We start from the raw sequence: 24,036 nt of genomic DNA, 5'->3' as shown, positions 1-24,036 counted from the left end.
ATTTCTCAAAGAACTGAGAACTACCACTTGATCCAGCAGTCCTGGGTCTCAAAGGAATGTAAATCGTTCTGTTATAAAGACACATGCACTCATATGTTCACTGCAGCACTATTCACAATAGTAAAGGCACAGAATCAACCTAGGTGCCCATGAATGGTGGACTGGATAAAGTAAATATGTACATATACACCATGGAATACTATGCAGCCATAAAAAGAAATCATGTCCTTTGCAGCAACATGGATGAAGCTAGAGGCCATTATGTTAAGTGACTTAACACAGGAACAGAAAACCAAATACCACATGTTCTTGCTTATAAGTAGGAGCTGAACACTGGGTATTCATGGACATAAAGATGGCAACAACAGTCACTGGGGACTGCTAGAGGGAGGAGAACAAGGGTTGAAAAACTATTAGGTATTATGTTCAGTACTTGGGTGATGGGATCAATCATAACCCAAGCCTCAGCATCATGCAATATACCCATGTAACAAACATGCACATTCTTAAGAATGCTGTGTTTCACAAATTGCACATTCTAAATTCAAATTGTTTGCAGATTTTGTGATAAGGGAAAGTATACATAGTTAACACCTTGATTTTTACATTTAAGAGTAACTTAAGTAGTAAATAAAGGAGAAAGATGTAAAACTGAGCTTCAAGAGAATCAAGTAAATACTACTCATAAAATGGTTAAACACAAGTTAAAAAAAATTTTTTTTATATTGTGGTAAACATACGTAACAAAATTTACTACTAGTCATTTTAAGTGTACAGTTCTGTGGCATTAAGCATATCCACAATGCTGCATAACCATCACTACCATTCTAAATTTCAGTTTTAAAAACCAACATCCAATACAGGAAAAGTGGCAACACATGTAGATTGAATACTGTACCTTAGGATTAGGTCTTAAAAGTCCTTCTTAGTATTTAAAAGAAGAATTTTTAAAAATTTTATATATATATAATGTATATAAAATAGATATATCTATCACATATGATATCTCTCTATATCATTAGATGTCTATATATGTCTATCATATATGATAGATATATCTATTATATATCTATCATATATGATAGATATATCTATCATATATGATAGATTATCATATATGATAGATTATCTATTATATATCTATCATATATGATAATCTATTATATATCTATCATATATGATAGATTATCTATTATATATCTATCATATATTATAGATATATCTATTATATATCTATTATATCTATTATATATTATAGATATATCTACATATAATATATATTATATATTATATATAATAGATATATCTACATATTATATTATATATTATATATATCTACATATAATACATATTATATAATAGATATATCTACATATAATATATATTACACATTATATAATAGATATATATCTATTATATATTAGATATATAATATATCTAATATATTTATATATAGTATATATGATATAATAGATATATCTATAATATATAGTATATATATCATATATACTATATATAATAGATTAATATATCTATATTATATATAATATCTATTATATATAATAGATATATAATTATATCTATTATATATCTATCTATCTATCTGGTTTGCTGTACTTCTCCAAGACATACTGTTTAGAGATCTAAAAGCCACATACACTCAGTGTAGCTAATCTTCCTATCTGAAAACTTGCTGGTGACTTCCATATAAAGCTTCCCTGGGCAAAACTCCACAAGTGCCTTCCTTCATTTGCTCTTTGAGGAATTTAAAATCTGTTTGTTTTTTTTTTGAGACAAAGTTTCATTCTTGTCACCCAGGCTAGAGTGCAATGGAGCGATCTCAGCTCACTGCAACCTCTGCCTCCGAGATTCAAGCGATTCTCCTGCCTCAGCCTCCTGAGTAGCTGAGTAGCTGGGATTACAGGTGCCTGCCTCCACGCTTGGCTTTTTTTTTTTTTTTTTTTTTTTTTTTTTTGTATTTTTACTAGAGATGAGGATTCATCATGTTGTCCAGGCTGGTCTCGAACTCCTGACCTCAGGTGATCCGCCTGCCTCGTCCTCCCAAAGTGCTGGGATTAAAGGAGTGAGCCACCGCGCCTGGCCCTGTTTGTCTTCTTTACCAGATTCCTCTGGGGGTATGAACTGTGTCCAATTCATCTTCATAGAGCTCACCATTAGACTCTCACATCTTCCGGAATATATGTAAATGTGACTTTCTACATCTTCTTGGTCCATAAATGTTTCTTAAATATTTGTGGGACCTCTTTTCCTATGATCATTTATTTGCTATGCCATAGTTTTGGGCAGGTTATGTTTTTCCTCGTATGTGGTCCTCTTAAATTAGTTCATTTGAAATCATTAATTACTGTACTGTTTTTACCCAGACTTACTAGTAGATTATTTTATATAGTAGTTACTAAATCAGTACGAAATATTTTTGCCACTTGGTTATGTTCACTTTGACCTTTTATGAAGTACTAGCATAAATTTTTATCTCTTTTTGTGTATATGTCAGCGTGTGTCAGTCTTATCTGCAAAAGCATTTCAGCTTATTGGAGAGGATTTTAGATGGAGTACATGTATTTATTTTTTACTGACTCCTCCTCCTCACCTCCCTGATCCCTCTCTCCAGTTGTCTGCAACACATTCTACTGTGACGTTTTTCTTAAAACTTCCCAGGAAGAAATATTTTATCTGTAATCTCTATATCACCATAATTCCCTCACTAATTATAACATCAGCTTATTAGTGGTTTAGCAATCTGTCTTACTCTCACAGGCTCTTGGCTGCTTAAAGGCAGAGACCTCTCTGTCATTTGTATATATTTAGCACTTAAGGTACTGGCAAATAGCAGACATCAAAAAGTGCTTTTTCCTCACCTATCCTATTTTACAGAATTCCATTTGTAACTACAAGACCTCTCATTGTTCCTTGGAATGGACAGTCTAAGTATCTGGTATGATTTCCTCAGACATAAGGAGGAGGAAGTACGCATTTCAGAGAATAAAGGAGAGCCTGCAAATCTTGCCACTTGTTTGTAATTTAGGTTTAAGTATTCATTTGAAGCACTTAACATCCTAACCACCGAAACACATGATTAGGAACTCAAATTTGAGAAATACAACAAGATGGTAAGATGAGTCAGAAGGATACATCATTTTTGTGATTAGTGTTCCAACACTATTCTTTATCACGTTTAAGCAAATTAGATGAAAGAGATTCAAGCTTTTTCAGAGGGTAACACAAACTTTATATTATTCCTATTCCTTATTGCCTAGGAACCTCAAGTAACTTCCACTAATAGGTTTCTCTTGCTCCACACTTCCAACAGATTTTCTTTCACTTCTGAAATAAAGCAGTATTGCTTGTAATTTTGTTACTGAGAAAACCAACAATGCAAATGAAAGCATGTTAGTTAATAAAATTCAGTCACTAGCATTGTGTTCTATGGCAATCACTTAACTTCTCTGAAACTTAATTTATTGATCTGTAAAACAAGAAGATAGGGTTTTAAAAGGTATGTATTTCTATGAGTCTATAATTAGAAATTCTCATGTGCTGTGTCAAAACTCCCATGGATTAAAAATAACTCTTTAATAATGATTCTAAATGTAATACACACCCATTAAAGCATATCTGTAAAATTATGTATAAAGAAAAAAACCCTCACAATCCTATTACTCATGGGCCTTATTGTAAGGATCCTAAAGCAGCTAAAAATATCACTGACAGGTTTTTAAGATGTCAGAATGTCACTGGTCTGGATCTTATTTTTATTTCCAACAGCAGGGTCATTAATTTTTTTCCTCTCTCTTCTGCTGTATTTTTCTGCATACTATAAAAAAGTTCAATAACTGCCCAGAGAATGCATTAGGTACAGTTTTCCACACAATCCTCTTCTCCAGATCTATTTTATGGGATCTCCTGTATGATCTAAAACACTATCCACAGTTGTTCATTGCTTAAGCTCTAATGGATAAAGTTTGAACACTATAATTTCACATTTAAAAACACTTTAATTTGGCAAAATCTCATCCCAGCCTTCCTTTCCAGATTCACTGTTCTCCGTTCCAAATTGCTCTATAGGTAAACTGGCTGCCTGGAGGCTGTTCACTCTAATGTGTGAGTCAGTTAGAGGGATGGTCCACCCAGGCTGAGCCTTGGACACTTCTAGTCCTCATCACCTATTGGTCACTTCATCTAGGGTGGCCAAGCGCCTATTATTCAGAGAGAATCTGGGCAAGAATGAAGATTTAAAATTCTAATGGTAGTGGTTTCAATTCCTGGTAATATGGAATAAGTACACTCCACTGTCTCTGCCAGTGAATCAAGCTATAAATCAGCAATTTGAGGACTGGAAAAGAAACAGCAGCAGGAAAATTGAGAAGACGACCAGAATTCCTTATTTAACATTTACCTTCCTGATAATATTGTTATAAAAAATACATTTACAGTATTCCAATAAGTAGATGGAAAAACTGAATACAAACATAATCCCTTGAACTGTAAAAGTAAATACTTTCCAAAAAAAATCGAATTTGGGCAAGGATAACTTAGTAAAGTGTTTTCAAGTGGATCAAGTAGACAAACAATCCTCTGCAGTATTTCAAAGTAGCAGAGCACACAGGTTTGGACTGAGATCTTGGTTCAAATCCTGACTCTACCTCTTATTAGCTGTGTGACCTTGGATAAGTTACGTCAGCTCTGTGAATTTATTCCCTCATTGCAAAATGGAGAAAATAATAGTACCAACCTCACAGAATACTGAGTGGACTAATTAGGTAACGAATGCAAACCATTAAGCATACTGCCGGCACCTATAAAATGTTCAGTAAAGTTAGCTATTAGTAGCAATAGTTTCCTCCGAATTCCAAAGGACTTATTCTACGCCCTATTTACTCAACTACTAATCTTTATTGGACATACTGCTACAAAAAGAAATCGGTATGTTCCTTTGCTTCCAAGAATGAACGACCTACAGTTTAAAATGCAATATACCACTAAAAAGAAAAGTTTTAGTTAAATGCGCCCTCTAGTGGTATGTTATGTGTAAGTACCTTGCATCTACCAAAGATAAAACCTCTTCATGAAATGTCACTACCCTGAAACCAGCTGGTTGAGATCATTACAGTATGGGCAGCACTACCACACATCTTTTAGGAAGTTCCCTATCTTCAAGAGCTGGAAGTTGCTGTTGTTTGTTTGTTGTCTTTTAAAACTTTCTCCACCATATGAACTACGGTATTTGTGATATGTACCATACCAAATCTCAACATTCCTACAAGCACTGACTTTAAAATCCCTTCTCTTAAAGAAAACTGGGCCACTTTCTAGTTTGCTTTAAACAAACATCGCAAAGTACTTATTCTTCATTTACTTAACAAATACGAGGGCCAGGCGCGGTGGCTCACGCCTGTAATCCCAGCACTTTGGAGGGACGAGGCGGGCGGATCGCCTAAATCAGGAGTTTGAGACCAACCTGGCCAACGTGGCGATATCCCGTCACTACTAAAAATACAAAATCTAGCCGGGCGCGGTGGCGGGCGCCTGTAATCTCAGCTACTTGGGCGGCTGAGGCAGAAGAATCGCTTGAACCCGGGAGGCAGAGGTTGCAGTGAGCCGAGATCGCGCCATTGCACTCCAGCCTGGGCGACAAGAGCCAAACTACTTCTCAAAAAACAAAACAAAACAAAACAAAAAAACAAATACGAAGTGAGCACCAAGGATGTACCAGGCAATGAGGATACAATAAACTTACACAATTATTGTGTAATTACAAATGTGAACCGTGTCATAAGAAAGTATAGACTGCCGTGAGCACACAGTAGGGGATTGGTCTAGTATGGGGGTAGGGGGCTGGAAGGCTTTCTTGAGAATAAAATACTTAAAGCCTTGAACGGTGAGTAGAAAGTAACTGGAAGAAGAAAAGGAGTACCATACAAAGAAAATAGCAAATGTAAAGGCCTGGAGATGGCAAGGTACACACGGCATTTGAGAAATTGAAAAAATGATCCTATGCACGGAGCTCAAAGGAGAGATTGAGCAAGGTGAGGCTAGGGAAGTAGGCAGGGACTTCATAAGGAGTTCGAATTTCATCCTAAAAACAATGGGAAGCGAAGGGAGAGTTTAAAGCAGTACAGCAGTACTGCTTTAAATGTAATGATTTACATTTTCAAAAGTTCCGTTCCTACGACACGGAAAATGGATTTCAGGGAGTTGGGGCAGAATGAATCCCCAGACCAGTTGTAGAACTACAGGTACAATATGGGACAAGGGAGGAGGTGCCAACAGAGATAAAAAGAAGTGGACAAATATTCAAAAGGTTAAATGGACTGAGCCAACTGTTGAGAGTAGTGGTCCTGGTAAATTGCATTTTTTCACTAGGCACAGCTGGTGGTGGTATCCATTTGCAAGAAGCTACAGAAAATGAGCCGTTTGGAAATCCAGGGTTTTCCTCTTAAAAAGAGAAATTGTTTGGCTACAAAGTGTAACATTTTAATTGAATGCTCAACGAGCACTGAAGGGGGGGACATGAGGCACTGCCTCTCACCCAAGAGAGCCCCCAAATGTCCTTTTCAGACTTTTATCACAGTGACCCACTCCCACCGCGCCTTTACCTTGCCTCTGCCTGGAATGTCCTTAACTCCCTCCTGCCGGCAATTTCACCAGATTTTTGATTTCTTATCCAGTCTCACGGGAAGCCTTTCCGGCATCTCCCACCCTACCGATCTTCCCGTCTATCTCGCCCGCTACACTGTGAGTTCAGACAGCACGGATTGAACTCTTCATCTTTTCGTGTCGGCGTCCTGCACAGCGCCCTCCCATCACTAAGCGCGCCACAAACTCAGCCCAGTCTTGACGCCCACTAGTCGCTCGTAAAGACCGTCTGTGACGCCGGAAGTGACGCGCTCTCGGGCACTATGTGCTTCCGGTCTCCCATACCGCAGGAGGGCGGTCTTCCCCGGGTCGCCAACTCGGCTGCTCTGGGGGATTCGTGCGCGGTAAGAAGCTGCGCTGTATCGCGGTGAGGTGAGGTTCTCAGCCACGAAAGTTGCAGGGTCTCGTCGTTCGTTCCCTCTGGCCTGGCGGAACTTGTGTGGGAAGCTGGGAGGACAAAAGGCTTAGCCGCTGGGTCCCTGAGCTGGCTGGAGCGCGGGCTGTCTAGGTGCGGCGGCCTCAGCTGTTGGGCTCCGGCTGCTGGGGGCTGTGCGTCCAGCCGCCCTGGAATCCGCCTGTGGGTGGGCCGCTTGGCTCTCCCACTTCACCCTCTTGATAACCCAGAGCCTCCCCCTTCCCACGTACGTAGGGGAAGGATAATCTACTTCCTTTTGAACAGCTTCGGTCCCCACTATGACAGTCGCATAAACTTCAGCGAAGAGTGCGCTGGTAAAGTGGCATGGAGTTTCTCACACCAATTCATTGGGTCCACCCTTCAGCTTCTGTGGAAGGGATCTTTCTGTTACTAGGAGCTGAGACTTGGGGGGTTGCCAGGGATGCTGGTCTTAAAAGGTGATAACTTAGGCCGGGCGCGGTGGCTCACGCCTGTAATCCCAGCACTTTGGGAGGTCGAGGCGGGCAGATCTCCTGAGCTCAGGAGTTCGAGACCACCCTGGGCAACATGGTGAAACCCCTTCTCTACTAAAATACAAAAAATTAGCTGGGCGTGGTGGCACGCGCCTGTAATCCCAGCTATTCGGGAGGCTGAGGCCCGAGAATCGCTTGAGCCCCGGCGGCAGAGGTTGCAGTGAGCCAAGATCGCCCACTGCACTCCAGGTTGGGCTACAGAGTGAGACTCCGTCTCAGCAACGACCACAACAACAACAAAAAAGGTGGTGGCTTAATACAGCCATGCTTCCCTTAAGAACTGGTATAGTTATGAGAAATGGTTGGGCCGTTTCGTGGTTGTGTGAACATCATAGTGTACTTGCACAAACCTACACACCTGGGCCGTATGGGATAGCCTGTTACTCCTAGTCTACAGACCTGTACAGTATGACTACTAAATACTGTAGGCAGTTGTAAAAGGATGGTGTGTATCTAAACACAGAAAAGATACTGTAAAAATATGGTATAAAAGAAAGCATGGTACACCTGAATAGGGCACTTACGCATGGAGCTTGCAGGGCTGTCGGTAGCTATTGAGTGAGTCAGTGAGTGGTATGTGAGTGTGAAGGCCTACGATATTATTTAGGGTATTACTGTACACTACTGTAGACTTTATAAATGCGGTATGCTTAGTCTAAGTTTATTAAAAATGTTTAAGGTAATAACCTTAGCTTACTGTGCTTTTTTAACTTTATAAACTTTTAAATTAATTTTAACTTCTTGACCTTTTCTTTTTTTTTTTTTTTGAGATGGAGTTTATTCTCTCTGTCTCTCTTTCTCTCTTTTTTGAGACAGAGTTTTGCTCTTGTCACCCAGGCTGGAGTGCAGTGGCGCAATCTCAGCTCACTGCAACGTCCACCTCCTGAGTTCAAGCGATTCTCCTGCCTCAGCCTACCAGGTGGTGCGCGCCTGTAGCTGGGACTACAAGAGTGCGCCACCACGCCCAGCTAATTTTTGTATTTTTAGTAGAGATGGGGTTTGACCATGTTGGCCAGGATGGTCTCGATATCCTGACCTTGTGATCCACCTGCCTTGGCCTCCCAAAGTGCTGGGATTACAGGCGTGAGCCACCATACCCGGCCCACTCTTTTGTAATAACACTTAGCTTAAAATGCTAATGTGTTGTATAGCTATATAAAAATATTTTCTTTATTCCCTTACATTATTCTATAGCTTTTTCCTGTTAAAATTTTTTTTGTTGTTATAAACTAAGACACACACATTATGCCTACACCGGGTCAGGAGCATCAATATCACTCTTTTCTTCCTCCACATCTTGTCCTACTGGAAGGTTTTCAGGGGCAGTAACATGAATGGAGCTGTCTTCTCCTATGATAACTGCTTTTTTCTGGAATAGTTATAATTGTCTAGTATTATGTACAGTACATCATTGTAAGCGCTATGTTTTTATATGACTGGCATCCCAGGTTTGTTTACACCAGCATTACCACAGACATGAGTAATGTGTTACACTACAAGTTATGAGGGCTACAAAGTCAATAGGAATTTTTCAGCTCCATTATAATCATCTGAGACCAGTATCATGTGTGCAGTCGCTGTTGACCTAAATGTTATGTAGTATGTGACTAGCTGATGAATCTTTGATTATGGCTGAATGTTCTCATTCATTGCAGGAAAAAAATATCCTCCAAATTACTAGGTAGTATGTAAGTGACCAAAACTTTTTTCCATCTTATGTTGGAGCCAAATAATTAGTGTTAGGATAAATTACTTCTTTAAAGTATGTATGTGCTCTAAAATGAAAAGTTATTTCTGAATATTAAAGCATATGTATTAAGAGTATAAAAACAAGATACAGATTTTGCTGTGAAATATATCTTATGATTCAAGTCATAATTTAAATAGAATTGAAGATGATGTGAAATCACTGGGCTGGAAGTAGCTTATACCTTGATTAGTAAGAGGAAGCCTGGGATCATCCTGTGATGGTAAACACTTTTATATGTTTTACTTATAACTCTGCCAGGAAATTTCAACAAACTTCATATTAAAGGACATGATTTCTGTATACTTAGTAATCTGCTATGCAAATTGTTGCATTGAAATGGCAGACGAAGCAAGAAGATTGGGAGAAAGTAGCTGTGGGACTTGGAGATAGGAAAATAAACAGCTGGGAAAACTGCAGAATGTGGGAGGAATAATTGCATTCATTGTATTACTATCTGATTTATATTTTATGAAATAATTTGGTTTCTTAAAATAGTTTTTCAATTTTAAGCACACCTTTTTTAACTGGTGTGGCAGCTTTTCTGGTAAGTGGTAGATTTATATTAGAAGCATGTCTATGCAGCATATTATAGCATTAAATATGTATATAGATATCTAACTGAAGTAAAAAGTGTTTTAATAATTAAAAGTTTAACATATGGGCATATGTGACATATAGTGATATAGCATGTCTCTTTAGTTTTGTTGTTTTTGTTGTTGATGGCTAACCACCCATGCTTGTCTTAAAAATTGTTAAGGTACCACTGATGAAATTATGACCAGGTGGGCCCGAGTTAGTACCACATATAACAAGAGACCCTTGCCTGCAACATCATGGGAGGACATGAAGAAGGGATCCTTTGATGGAACAAGCCAAAACCTACCAAAGCGTAAACAACTTGGAGCCAATAGGCTATCCCTCAAAAATGATGCACCCCAAGCAAAACATAAAAAGAACAAAAAGAAAAAAGAGTACTTAAATGAAGATGTGAATGGATTCGTGGAATACCTAAGACAGAATTCACAGATGGTTCACAATGGGCAAATTATAGCAACAGACAGTGAGGAAGTAAGGGAAGAAATTGCAGTTGCTTTAAAGAAAGACAGTCGACGGGAAGGAAGAAGATTAAAAAGACAAGCGGCAAAGAAAAATGCAATGGTGAGAGCATCACTTCTACCATGTTATTTACTTTATTTAGCTGGAAACTATTCTTATATTCACACACATATATACCTTAGCCAGCTCTGGTTACCATTATGTCCCAGATTTATAGAGCATCGTTTTAAGGACTAGTACTTTTTTAGCACATATATGCTAGGCACATGATGTACTGGTTAATTATTACAACAACACAGCAAAGGTGATGGCATATATTCCCATATTATGGATGGCAAACACTGAAGTGCAGACAGATTAATACCCTGTGGAAGCCACTTAGCTAGTAGCAGAGGTGACATTCAAACCCAGCCTGACTTCAAAACCTACGTTATAGACCAGATGTGGTGGCCCATGCCCGTGATCCCAGCACTTTAGGAAGCTGAGGCGGGAGGATCACTTGAGCCCAGGAATTAAAGACGAGCCAGGGCCACATAGGGAGACGCCATGTCTACCAAAAAAAAAAAATTATCCAGGTGTGGTGGTACACACCTGTGATCCCAGCTACTACTGCCAGCTGAGGCAGGAGGATTGGGCCTGGGAGGTCGAGGCTACAGTGAACCATGTGATCAACCGCTGCATTTCAGTCTGGGTGACAAAACGAGAGTTTGTCCTCCAAAAAAACCAAAACCTATCCTCACCTTCCAATAGCCCCTTTTTCAAATTAGCATTGAGAAAATGTCAAAATTATGAAGAAGATGAAGTAGAACAGGTTAAATGTGTGTGGGTCCCTATTACTTGGAAAGGATGTTCTTTATCTATGAAATACTGAAGCACAGGAAAGAGATACATAGGAGTCATACTAGTTAGAGCAGAGTAATAGCAGAATTGAAAGTCCTTGAGACTCCCTAGTCATTGCTTCCTCCCTCCCCCATATTACATTCAGAAGAATGCTGGGGGCAGCAGGTTTCTTTCTGTAATGCCTAGCCCTAGATTTTAAAGTATGTCAGGCAAAGGGGATGAAATACTTGGTATAATTATTTCCCTTCTCTAAGTGAGTTTCCCAAGCCTCCTAGCACACCACTTCATAAGAATGAGGACTTGTTGCTAGTTATTATACTTTTATTTTTTATTAGTATTACTATATGTAGAGCACTATTTGCACCATTGCAGGCTTAAAATGTTAACAGCCTCTATAAATGTGTCTTTTGGCTGTTTGCAAGATTAGTCTATGCATTGTTATATTTAAAGATAGTTATTTAGAGATAATACTGATGAAACATTCCTTATGGATAAATTTGAATAGAAAGGATAACATTTCTGTTGGTATCAGGATAGAGTTTTGTGTAAGTTAACGATTTTTAAATATTTTAAGTCATTTTAGTTTAGTTGACATAGGCGGTACGGTGAATCACATACCATTTGAAAACATTTACTGTTATGACCGCTTAAGAAAAGCATTATGTTTGTAATTAAGTGGGGAAGGATATTGTTTTTTAAAAAGGGGAGTGCTATATAAATAGTATATGGCTTGTTATGACCTGTTGTTAAATTTACTTCCTTGGTATTTTTTTAATACCTTATACTAAGCATCGGTCCTTAAATGCTAATAAACTGATATGCTATAGAAATTTACAATCAGTGCTTCACAATCCCATCTACATTAAACTTAAGGACCATTCAAAAATGTTCTATTAGGTGATGATTAGGTTTTAAAAGAGAAGGCAGTGAACTAAGGCAGTAGTCTCAGCTTAGTAGAGACCACCTTGACTTCACCAAGAAGCCAAGACTTCCTATGGTGGTGATGCAGGTTTTAGCAGTAGCTTTTCCTGCATTTGTATAATAAATGCAGCTTCTTTTTTTTTGGACCAGCTCATTCTAAATGTACAAGTTACTGAAGAATTTAAAGGGACTCATTCTTTTTCAATATTTTATTAAGTAGGAAAAAAAGGACAGTTGCAAAATAAATGTTTTATTTTGCTGGTTGAATTTGCTTTTTAAAAAAACCTGTGCTTATTTTGAAAAAACATAATTAAATGACTATTTATTATCCAAGAAATATGTATATCTTTTTCCAGTTTAAATAAAATAGTTTAAATATCTGCCATCTTTGATTATGGTTGATGTTCTCATTTATTGCAGCAAAAAAATTCTTCAAATTTCTGTAAACAACTAACCATTGCTCAGTTTTATGTTGGAGCCAAATAATTCATCTTGGAATAAATTATTCCTTTAAAATGTATTGTGCATATATTCTAAAAATGAAACCTATTTCTGAATATTAAAGAATGTGTATGGCTGGGTGTGGTGGCTCATGCCTGTAATCCCAGCACTTTGGGAGGCTGAGGCAGGTGCATCAGGAGATCGAGACCATCCTGGCCAACATGATGAAATCCCATCTCTACTAAAAAATACCAAAATTAGCTGGGCGTGGTGGTGCGTGCTTGTAATCCCAGCTACTTGGGAGACTGAGGCAGGAGAATCATTTGAACCTGGGAGACGGAGGTTGCAGTGAGCCGAGATCACGCCACTGCACTGCAGCCTGGTGACAGCGAGATTCTGTCTCAAAAAACAAAAAAGTATTTAGGGTAAAAAACAAGGATATACTTTTTGCTATGAAATATATCTTATGGCCAGGCGTGGTGGCTCATGCCTGTAATCCCAGCACTTTGGGAGGCCGAGGCGGATCACCTGAGGTCAGGAGTTCGAGACCAGCCTGGCCAACATGGTGAAACCCCATCTCCACTAAAAGTACAAAAATTAGCCAGGTGGTGGTACACACCTGTAATCCCAGCTACTTGGGAGGCTGAGGCAGGAGAATCACTTGAACCCAGGAGGCAAAGTTTTCAGTGAGCTGAGATTGGGCCACTGCACTCCAGCCTGGGTGATGGAGTAAGACTCCGTCTAAAAAAAAAAAAAAATATATATATATATATATATATATATATATATATATCTTATGGTTTGAATCATAATTTGAATGGAAACGTCTGACCCAAATTCATTCAATTATGTGAACTTTAAAAGAAATATTAATTTTTTAAAATTTTGAGTACATAATTATATACAAATACAAATTTTGAGTGACAGTTTTTATAGCCACTGTCCATTTCCTATAGAAAATGCCATTTTTCTACTGCAGACATTCCAGTTAATAAAATGAATCGTCCATATTTGCTCAATTCATTTAAGCAATTGCCATCTACAAAGCCACATATATAACATTGTTCCTGAGATTGATGGATTTATTGATTGAGGTTTTCAAAAGCAATGAAACCCTCTGATGGAAAGGATATCTCATTGTTTAGGAACGTATGAAATCTTTTTTCTACAAATATTGAGATTTCAGAAAAATAGCTTAATAAGATGAGAAATGTTTTAAATATGTTTTTGATAACAAGAATTAATAAAGTCACTGGTATAGTTTTACAGCGTGCCAACCTACGTTTTGTTTTCCTAGGTGTGTTTCCATTGTAGAAAACCTGGTCATGGAATTGCAGATTGCCCCGCCGCCCTTGAAAATCAAGACATGGGCACTGGGATATGTTACAGGTGTGGGTCCACAGAGCACGAAATAACCAAGTGTAAGGCTAAAGTAGACCCGGCTCTTGGTATGTGTTTCTTTCAGTTTTTTGTTTTGTTCATGGGGAAAGCCAATAAATAGCACCTTGGGTATTTTTTTAACACAATTTGTTACGAGTGTGCCACTTAGTATTTGGAAATCATATGAGATTAAATTTTAAGTTATGTAAATATATTTTTTATTCAGAGTATTTTAAAATAATGTTAATTTTACGACTTGCCATATGTATTGTCAACTGAATAGGAACTGTTGATTTTTACAGGCGAATTTCCTTTTGCAAAATGTTTTGTTTGTGGAGAAATGGGGCACCTGTCTAGATCTTGTCCTGATAATCCCAAAGGACTCTATGCTGATGGTAAGTACTGTTACCCTCATATAGTAGAAATGGTGAGTCATCGTGCAGTTGTGATTTAATTTACACTCAATCACAGTTCTTGAATAAATTCTTGAATAAATTGCAAAACCTTGAGAATTACATTATTTTTATCAAGTGCTATTATATGTACTAGGCTTTTCGTGCAATTTGACTTCAGATGTTAATAAAACAAATCAGAAAAAACTAAGGTGTATATTTCCAACTGTGCTTGCTTCATCATTTGTGAGACTATGTCATACATTTCTACTTTTAGATATAACAGAAGCAGAGAGATTATATCTCAAGCTAATATGAGGTTTTTAAAATCATATTATATATTCAGCCTCAGCCAGCATACCATTTTGGTGGAGGGGTGGGTACAGATGATTCAATATTGTAGTAATGTTTGCTTCTGAATTTTTGTTCTTAGTTATTTGTCTGGTATGGGATCATGTAGCTTTTTTCTCTTTAACTCGGGTAATTAAGGTTCACACAGTAAAGTCTATGCGGTCTAAAGCTTTAAGGCGGAGGTTGTTATCTGTTAATGTGATGGCTGGTGCCATCAGGCTCTAGACGTTTCTTGTGTCATGTCCTGGGTTTCCCTCCTGGAGAAGTCCAGTGAAAAAGCGTAGCTTTTGGAGTTGGTCAGACTTGGGTTACAGCGCCAGCACCGCCACTCACTAGCTGGGGGGCTTTGGCCAACTACCAAACTCTGATCTCCGTTTCCTCACCTATAGAGTGGAGATGATAAAACTATATTTTATTGATTCTAAGATGCACAGTTTTTCAATTTTAATCTCTTGGAAATCAGAATGTATCTTACCATTGGTGGGTCCCATATAATTGACAGCTGTTTTTCTTTCTGAGAGGTATGTGCAATAATGATACATCTTATAATCAGTGGTATCTTAGAGTTGATGAATTATGGTATTTGCCTAAAGAGTTTTTATAAGGATTAAAATGTATTATTCAAGTGCTTCTCTTTCACTATGGCATATAAAGAGGCCAGGGCCTGGAAAATGCTCAGGTGCATTTCAGTTTTGAGCTTATAAAACTGGGTAGATAACATGACTAGTGAGCAAAAATGGCTTTCACTGGTCAACCAAAGTGACTAGCTGTAAAAAAAAAAAAAAAAATTAATGCAGCAAGGAGAGTAGATCCTATAGATGTGAAAATTTGGCCATATTTGCCTGTGTGTGCTTTGATTTTATACCTTGTAATCTTTTGTTTACAATAAGGGGCTTTCTGCGATTTGTTTTAATTTAGAACACTTTAGTAGCAATAGAAACACTGGATACATTTTTGTATGGTACATTTGATGTATATAGAATTAGTACTTTATTTTTAAGAGGTAAAGCATTATGTTGGGGGAAAAGTAGGGTGGGTTTCCACATTTGCATTTTTATGTTAAAAATAAAGTCAAGATTTGGGGGAAAAAAAAAAGAAAATTCAGCCAGATTTGTATCTGATTAGGTCATTTTTCTAAGTCACTTAACATTTCGAGCATGATCAAGATAATGCTTGACCATTAAGCAATAGTGTTTGATCATTAAGTGAAACACTTATTTTAGAAACCACATGTGTTGTAATTCACAATCCTGGAATGTTGTTTAAAGTAGGCAGGTGGGCATTTTTATAGGGTTAGGGTGCCTGGCCAGTGGAAGGCACTGAAACAAAAATTAACTTTATTTCTTTCATAAATGCTTACCCCCATCTGATCTGTACAGTAGAACAGTAGTTTCTAATCTGTTTTTGGGCCATTGACTGTTTGAGAATCTGACATGCTATTCAGGAAAGTGCATCTGCTTACATCTTTTGTTTACAGGTCCAGGGTTCACAGACTCTTGACTGTCTAAGCATTGTTAAGATCCAGGCTTCTGTGCAATAGCTCTTGAACAAGTGCCTTTCATCATATCTCATTTCTTTTTCCTACTTCTCAAGGCCAGGTGCAAGAAGCAGTGGGTGGGTACAATTTAGTGCTCTGTGAGGTTAAAAGGAATGGAGAATGAATTAATAGGAATAGTGGCACCTCCCTATGATCCTGGTCTAGCTACCTTTACAACTGACAGGGTTGTGAGGATCCAGTAAGATGTGAAAGTGCTTTGAGATGTTAAAAACCCCTTGCAAGTATGAGATGGTATTCAGTGGCTTTGCTCTTTCAATAGGTGGCGGTTGCAAACTTTGTGGCTCTGTGGAACATTTAAAGAAAGATTGCCCTGAAAGTCAGAATTCAGGTGAGATCTCTGGGCCTCTACTTAGAAGGGGTGAGATTAGTATTCCTCTGCGTTTTATTCTGCACTTGTTATTAATAACTCATTGGGATACTAATGATTTTAAGACAACCTGTTTTCCTACTGTAGCAATGACTTAATCTCTGTCAGCAATAGACACACATAGTATTGAGTAACTGAATAGTTGGGGGAAAAAAGTGACCAGTAAGCCTTAGGGGACCCTGACTTTATAAGACACCTGATTCATAAGCATTTATATTTGCTAACTAATGAATTTAATATAATAGAGCCAATTCTGTTACTTACAGAAAAATATGAATTCACTGAGAAAATAAAAAATATGAAATAACTTTCAAAAGCCTTAATATTGAGTGTCCTTATGTACGCTTTGCTTTGTATGTACCTAAAAGATTCAGAGTTGATTGCAGAAACTACCAAAAATATTAAAAATGTGTTATCCACACAGAATCTGGCGATTTTCTTCCTGATGAAATACCAGCCTTATTCATCAAACACTTCAGAGATGTTCACTCTACCTATGGCAGACTTTTAAGGAAGTGGAGATCATTATTACATTAGTTTGCCTGGACTAGAATGATAATCCTATGTGAAGGAAAGCAAGAAGACAGTAGGATAGCCCAGCAGTGCTTCTTATGGAAAGAGCACGTTTCTTTTTATTTCACGTAGTCACAACACTACGCAAATAAGTCTGCTCATTCTTACTTCCTATCCCTAACATTTAAATTTGAAAACCAAGAGTTCTTATTTACAAGCTTGTCTAGAAGATAGTCTTTAGTACATTGTAGGCAGTGAGATTGAAATGATGAAGTGGAATTTGAATTCTCCCTCCTGGGAGGATTGCCACTTCCCAAATGACAAGACTGACAAGCAGATGTTGTATAATTTCACAGGTGGAATCTTGTGCATTTAAAACTGATGCTTCATAAGCCTTGCTGTTTACAGACTCTTGGAATTCATTGACTCTGTAATGATGAACTCTGGGAAAGAATGAAAGAGCTTTCTCATCAGTTCGTGCATTGCAAAGTAGTTGCTGCATTTCCCTAATTGGGATGAGAAATTGCCTGTGGTACTCTGAAATCAAGGGTTATAATCAATTACAGAATTGCTCACTTTCCTTTAGTGATGGAGTCTTCCCTCCTTGTGATTATTCATGTCAAAATGAGTTCCTTTCCCAAACCAATAACAATCTGAGTGGATGCATTTGATTACTGTTTTTCTAACATTCTGATTTTTCTATTCCTTTACAGAGCGAATGGTCACAGTTGGTCGCTGGGCAAAGGGAATGAGTGCAGACTATGAAGAAATTTTGGATGTACCTAAACCGCAAAAACCCAAAACAAAAATACCTAAAGTTGTTAATTTTTGATAACAGCTAGCACTATCATGAGTTACCACCTCATTGTTACTTTCTAAACCAGGCCCGCTTCACGAGTTAGAGTTGAGCTCCCCTGTAGCCAGGACTATGCTGTAGATATCAGTATGATCTGGGTGTGGCCAAAAACAATTTTCTTTATTCTGTCTATCAAATAGTACTTCTACCACTGTTTGGAGAAAATTGAAGAAAAAAATAAGATGATTAAATGAATTCTCTAAAAGAACATATTTTAAGAGACAGAACTTAGACATAACCAAGTAGTTGTATACCTGATTGTAACAATCATCTTTTATAAAAGCAAAATTATGCATAAATGTAAAACACCCCTAAACAAAGGGAACAAATGAATTTTTGGTTATATTGTTTTCTTGGCTCAAAATATCAATTTATTATTATAATAGAAATTTATAAGTTGCTAGAAAGTCTATATTTTTAAAGTACGGAATAAAAATATGTTTTCTATTGCTTGTTTTTCTGAATACTTGATTCTCGATTGAAATATCCATTGTTCGTTAATATCCATGTAACAATCCCATTGGAAACAAGATTTTTTTTGAATCCTAGATGAGAATAAACAGGGATTTGGTTTTTGTTTTAGTTTTGACATAAAGGATTACAAGTTACTGAAGTTAAAATTGAAATATCTCAATTTAACAGCAGCTCTTTTTTGCCCTTGATTTTCAAGAGAGAACTTCTAGCCAAAATTCAGTTTTTGTTACTTAACCAGAATGATGGCAGATAACAGATTGTATAATAAACTTAATAGCATTTTGTTCTCATGTTTTAGATGAGTCAGAGTAAGATGGAAGTATCACCATAATAGAGTTAGAACACTAATCAGAGACCCATTAGCTTCTTTGTTTGATTTGATGAATTCATGCATACTTAATACATATATTTCACAAGGCTTAACACTACCATTGTACTGTATAATGGAATGACTCTAGTGGTTTTGTGTTTCATTTGAAATTTTACCTGATTGAATCCATTTGTAACTAAAGGAAACAGCTGTGATTAGTTACTGATGCCTCAAAAGCAAAATATTTACCAAATAAGAAAAGAAACACTTTTCTCTGTTTTCATATCTGCACAACTCGACAGTTCTAGTCTTAATAGGAGCTGTTCTTTTATTTCAGTGTGAGAGGAAAACATGACAAAATACTGCTCAGCATCCCAGAGCTTAAGGAAATGAGTGCTATTTAGAAGGAATTGCACAAGCCAGGCAGTTGGAAAAGGACAGTAATGCTGCCTTAGTCATCTAGTCTGAACGCACCCAGATTTATTTCACCTGTCCCATCAGGAGCAGACGGCTTTGTAGAGTCTACAGCCTGTCAGCTGAAAGTTAGGTCTAATGCTTTTTGTAGTCTTCAGTGCAAGAATGTTGGTATCCACTTTGTCTTTCTTGGATTACTTTCTCTGTGTGTGTGTGTGTATAATTTTTTTTTGATAGCTCACTCTGTCACCCAGGCTAGAGTGCAGTGGCACAATCTTGGCTTACTGCAACCTTTGCCTCTTGGCTTCAAGCGATTCTCCTGCCTCAGCCTCCTGAGTAGCTGGGATTATAGGCACGCACCACCACACCCCGCTAATTTTTGCATTTTTACTAGAGATGGGGTTTCACCATGTTGGCCAGGCTGGTCTCGAAATCTTGACCTCGTGATCTGCTCGCCTCGGCCTCCCAAAGTGCTGGGATTACAGGCTTGAGCCACCATGCCCGGCCTACTTTGTTTATATTTTAATGATGTATAAATATTAGGCAGTGAAGTCATTAGAAATAAACTGCAGGTACTGAATGTAACATTAAACACGTGTAGAGACACTAAAAGGAATGCACCAGAGGCAGAAATCCTGAGAGATCCCGAGTGTTCATTAAAAGGAACTATAGACGTTGGTTATTTTCTTAGCTAAAAATGCCTAAAGAGGAAGGCAAACAATTTATTCATTCATCTTATATATTTCCCAAGCACTACTATGTTCCTGTTACTCTTATGCACTTGAAATTGTGGCAGTCAGCAAGACAGACAAGACCACATGCATTATAATGGGGCTGAATAATGGACAGGAGACTTAGGGAAAATACCAGCAAGAAATGTTTTATTACATTCCTAAAATATTTTTTGAATCCCCTGAGACTTTAAAAAAATTTTTAAGATGGGGTCTTACCCTGTCACCCAGGCTGGAGTGCAGTGATGCAATCGTAGCTCACTGAAGCCTCAAACACCTGGGCTCCAGCGATCCTCCCGCCTCAGCCTCCTGAGTTGCTGGGATTACAATAGGCATGAGCCACTACACCCAGCTGAATCCCCTAAGACTTAGTCTTTAGTGCTCCTTCGGTCTTTTGTAAATTTCATCTCTTCTTACAAACTTATCTTTCACTTTTCCATAAATGATTCCTAAATCTCCAGCTAGCCCTAAAATCCCAGGTTTCAGTCCCGTCTTTTCACCTGCCTCCTGAATGTTCCTACTGGGATGCTCCACTAATACTTCAAATTCAATATGGCTTTAAACAGAGTAACTTTCCCCTGGGGAAAAAATGAATTTACCTTTTTGTCTGTTTCTTCACTACAATTATGTTCCAAGCCATGAGGCCTGAATCTCAAGTTGCTCTTTACTTGACATTCCCTCCAGTCCCCATAGCCAGCCCCCGATCCCCGCTTATTTCCTTCAGGCATCTGCTATGACCAGCTTGAGTCTTTCTATGACCATCCTTATAGGAAAGAGCAGCTCCTTGCTTCCTCATCCCAATACCTAACACTATAGCTTTATTTGTTCCCTCTCTACCAGATTATAGGTTACACGAGGGCAGGAATTTTGATTCTTGTTCATTGCTATATCCCTAGAAATGCTTGGAATGTATGAAGCATTTGCATTTGTTGAATGAGTTAATTCAATGAGTGATATAAAAGGAATCAACAGAGAGATGATGCAAGTGACTGGGTAGCTCTTAGATTGGATAATCAAGAGGAGGCCTCTGTGGAAATTTTAAAGCTGAAATCTGAACGACACAAAGGAACCAGTCTTGAGTTAGCCAAAACCCCTAAAGAGAGAATGAGTTTGCCATATGTGAGGGACAGGAAGGAGTGTAGCTGAAGCCTAGAGAAGGGCCACATCAGGGCAATTCTGACCACCCTATTTAAAACAGAATCTACATCTCCATCCTAACACTGGCACTCCTGGTTCCCCTTACTTTGCTTTATGTTTTTCTGTGTCATTTATCACCTTCTACCATATTAAGTTATTTATTATATGTGTCGTTTTTGTCCCATCTCTCTGCTAGAATATAATCTCCATGGGGGGTGGATTCTTGTCTGTTCACTGATATACCCCAAATGCCTAAAACAGTACTTAGCACATAGTAGGCCCATAATATGTATTTATCATTTGACGAAGTCAGAGAGGTGGTGGGGGCAGTATCACACTGGAAAATTTGGGAAGCCATGGGAAAGTTTTGGTTTTATTCCCCTAACAGCTTTATTGAGATATAATTCACATACGATAAAATTCACACTTTTAAAGTGTACAACTAACTGGCTTTTAATCTAGTCAGAGTTGTACAACCATCGCCATTAATTCCAGGACATGTTATCACCCCATCAACAGCCAATACCCTTAAGCAGTTGCTCCCTATCCCTTCCTTCCCCCAGCTACTGGCATCTACTAATTTACTTTCTGTCTCTATACAGTTGCCTGTTCTGGACACTTTATGTAAATGGAATCATGCAATATGTGGTTTTTTGTGATTGGCTTCCTTCGGTTAACATGATGTTTTCAAGATTCATCCATAATAATCTATTGTATAGATATACCACATTTTATTCATCAGTTGATGGGCATTTGGGTGTTTGCCACTTTTTGGTTATTATTAACAAGGCTACTGTGAACATTTGTGTATAATCTTGTGAGGACATGTTTTCATTTCTCTTGGATATATACCTAGGAGTATATACCTAGAATATTTTTCTAAGTGACTATACCATTCGATAATCCAATCAGCAATGTATGAGAGTTTCAATTCTCCACATCCTTGGCAACACTTGATTTTGTTTCTCCTTTTTATTTTTGTCATCCCAGTGGGTGTAAAGTGGAATCTCATTGTGGTTTTGATTTGCATCCCCTAATGACTAATGATGTAGAATGCCTTTTCATGTGCTTATTGGCCATTTGTTATATGATCTCTGCAGAAATGTCCATTCAAATTCTTTTCCTGTATTTTTTAATTGGGTTGTTATTTATTGCAGAGTTGAAACGGCTTTATTTATTCTATATACAAATTCTTTAACAGGTTTATGATTTGCAAATGTTTTCTCTCATTCTGTGGTTTGTCTTTTGACTTTCTTGATGGTGTCCTTTGAGGCACAAAAATTTTAAATTTTGATGGAGTTCATCTTATCTGATTTTTCTTTTTATTCTTATGTTTTTGGTGTTATCTTTGATGTCACATCTAGGAAACCACTGTCTAACCCAAGAGTATTAGTCTGTTCCCACACTGCTATAAAGAACTACCCAAGGCTGGGTAATTTATAAAGAAAAGAGGTTTAGGCCAGGCACAGTGGCTCACGCCTGTAATCCCAGCACTTTGGGAGGCTAAGGTGGGCGGATCACCTGAGGTCAGGAGTTCAAGACCAGCCTGGCCAACATGGCGAAACCCTGACTCTACTAAAAATACAAAAATTAGCCAGGCGCAGTGGTGGGCACATGTAATCCCAGCTACTCAGGAGGCTGAGGCAGGAGAATCACTGGAACCCGGGAATTGGAGGCTGCAGTGAGCCGAGATCGTGCCACTGCACACCAGCCTGGGCAAGAAAGCGAGACTCCATCCCAAAAAAAAAAAAAAAGAGGTTTAATTGACTCACAGTTTCACAGGCTATACAGGAAGCATGGCTGAGAGGCCTCAGGAAACTTGCAATCATGGCAGAAGGTGAATGGGAAGCAGGCACAATCTTTACATGGTGGAGCAGGAGAGATAGAGTGAAGGGGGAGGTGCTACACACTTTAAAAAAACCAGATTTTATGAGAACTCTGTCACGAGAACAGCAAGGGGAAGTCTGCCCCGATGATTGATTCACTTCCCATCAGGCCCCTCCTTCAACACTGGGAATCACAATTTGACATGAGAGAGGTGGGGACATAGAGCCAAACCATATCACCAAGGTCTGGTTTTCTTCTGAGTTTTATATTTTTAGTTCTTATACTTAGGTTCATAATTTTTTTTTTTTTTTTCTGTAGACAGAGTCTGTAGCCCAGGCTGGAGTGCAGTGGCACAATCTCCGCTCACTGCAACCTCCACCTCCCAGGTTCAAGCCATTCTCCCACCTCAGCCTCCCAAGTAGCTGGGACTACAGGCATGCTGCACCATGCCTGGCTAATTTTTGTATTTTTAGTAGAGACAGGGTTTCACCATGTTGGCCAGGCTAGTCTCGAACTCCTGACCTCAGGTGATCTGCCTGCCTTGGCCTCCCAAAGTGCTGGGATTACAGGTGTGAGCCACTATGCCTGGCCCATAATTCAATTTTAATTACTTTTGTGTATATGACTGGAGGTAGGGAATCCAACATCATGTTTTGCATGTGGATATCCAGTTTTCCCAGCACTGTTTGTTGAAAATTTTAGAGTATTCTTTCTCCATTAAATTGTTTTGGTTTCCTTTTTGAAATCATTGACCACAAATATAACAGTATATTTTTGGACTCTCAGTTCTATTCCAATGATCCTTATGTATATCCTTATGCCAGTACCACACTTTTGATTACTATAGCTTTGTACTAAGTTTTGAAATCAGAAAGTGTAAGTCCTCAAACTTTTCAAGTTTATTTTCTCTTGTTTATTTTCTCTTCTCTATTTTCCCTTATATTTCCATATGAATCTCACAATGAGTATTAGTTCATCAACTTCTGCAAAAAAGCCAGCTTCAATTTCGATAGGGATTGTGTTGAGTCTGTAGATGAATTTGGGGAATATGGCCATCTTAGCAATATTAAGTTTCCTGATCCATGAACATAGGGGTCATGATTCTCCTTATTTTCCTTTTAAGTTTTTACCTAG

At 38.2% G+C, this 24,036-nt stretch overlaps 1 protein-coding gene and 1 long non-coding RNA gene across 3 annotated transcripts in view; one reads left to right on the top strand and one right to left on the bottom strand.

Annotated features, from left to right (window-relative positions):
• Positions 1 to 6,907, bottom strand: part of LOC129397755 (uncharacterized) — a 67,549-nt gene extending 60,642 nt beyond the window's left edge. Inside the window, exon 1 of the long non-coding RNA XR_008625356.2 lies at positions 6,618 to 6,907. This is a non-coding gene — a long non-coding RNA (uncharacterized LOC129397755). The remainder of the gene's footprint in view (positions 1 to 6,617) is intronic.
• On the top strand, positions 6,893 to 18,458 carry ZCCHC9 (zinc finger CCHC-type containing 9). Of its 2 annotated transcripts, none has more exons than XM_003822261.5 (6): positions 6,893 to 7,001; positions 10,092 to 10,492; positions 13,890 to 14,040; positions 14,275 to 14,367; positions 16,533 to 16,601; positions 17,867 to 18,458. In XM_003822261.5, the coding sequence occupies exons 2-6, from the start codon at positions 10,109 to 10,111 to the stop codon at positions 17,983 to 17,985; spliced, it is 816 nt and encodes a 271-aa protein (XP_003822309.2). In that variant the 5' UTR covers positions 6,893 to 7,001; positions 10,092 to 10,108; the 3' UTR covers positions 17,986 to 18,458. The 2 variants fall into 2 exon arrangements, with proteins under 2 accessions (XP_003822309.2, XP_003822308.2); XM_003822260.5 differs by having other exon boundaries at positions 6,903 to 7,029.
• The last annotated feature ends 5,578 nt before the right edge of the window (positions 18,459 to 24,036 follow it).

This window comes from Pan paniscus, chromosome 4 (assembly GCF_029289425.2).
Source record: "Pan paniscus chromosome 4, NHGRI_mPanPan1-v2.0_pri, whole genome shotgun sequence".
NCBI classification, from domain to species: Eukaryota; Metazoa; Chordata; class Mammalia; order Primates; family Hominidae; genus Pan; species Pan paniscus.
Note: the sequence above shows the minus strand (reverse complement) of the source record. Positions and strands in the feature narration are given on the sequence as shown.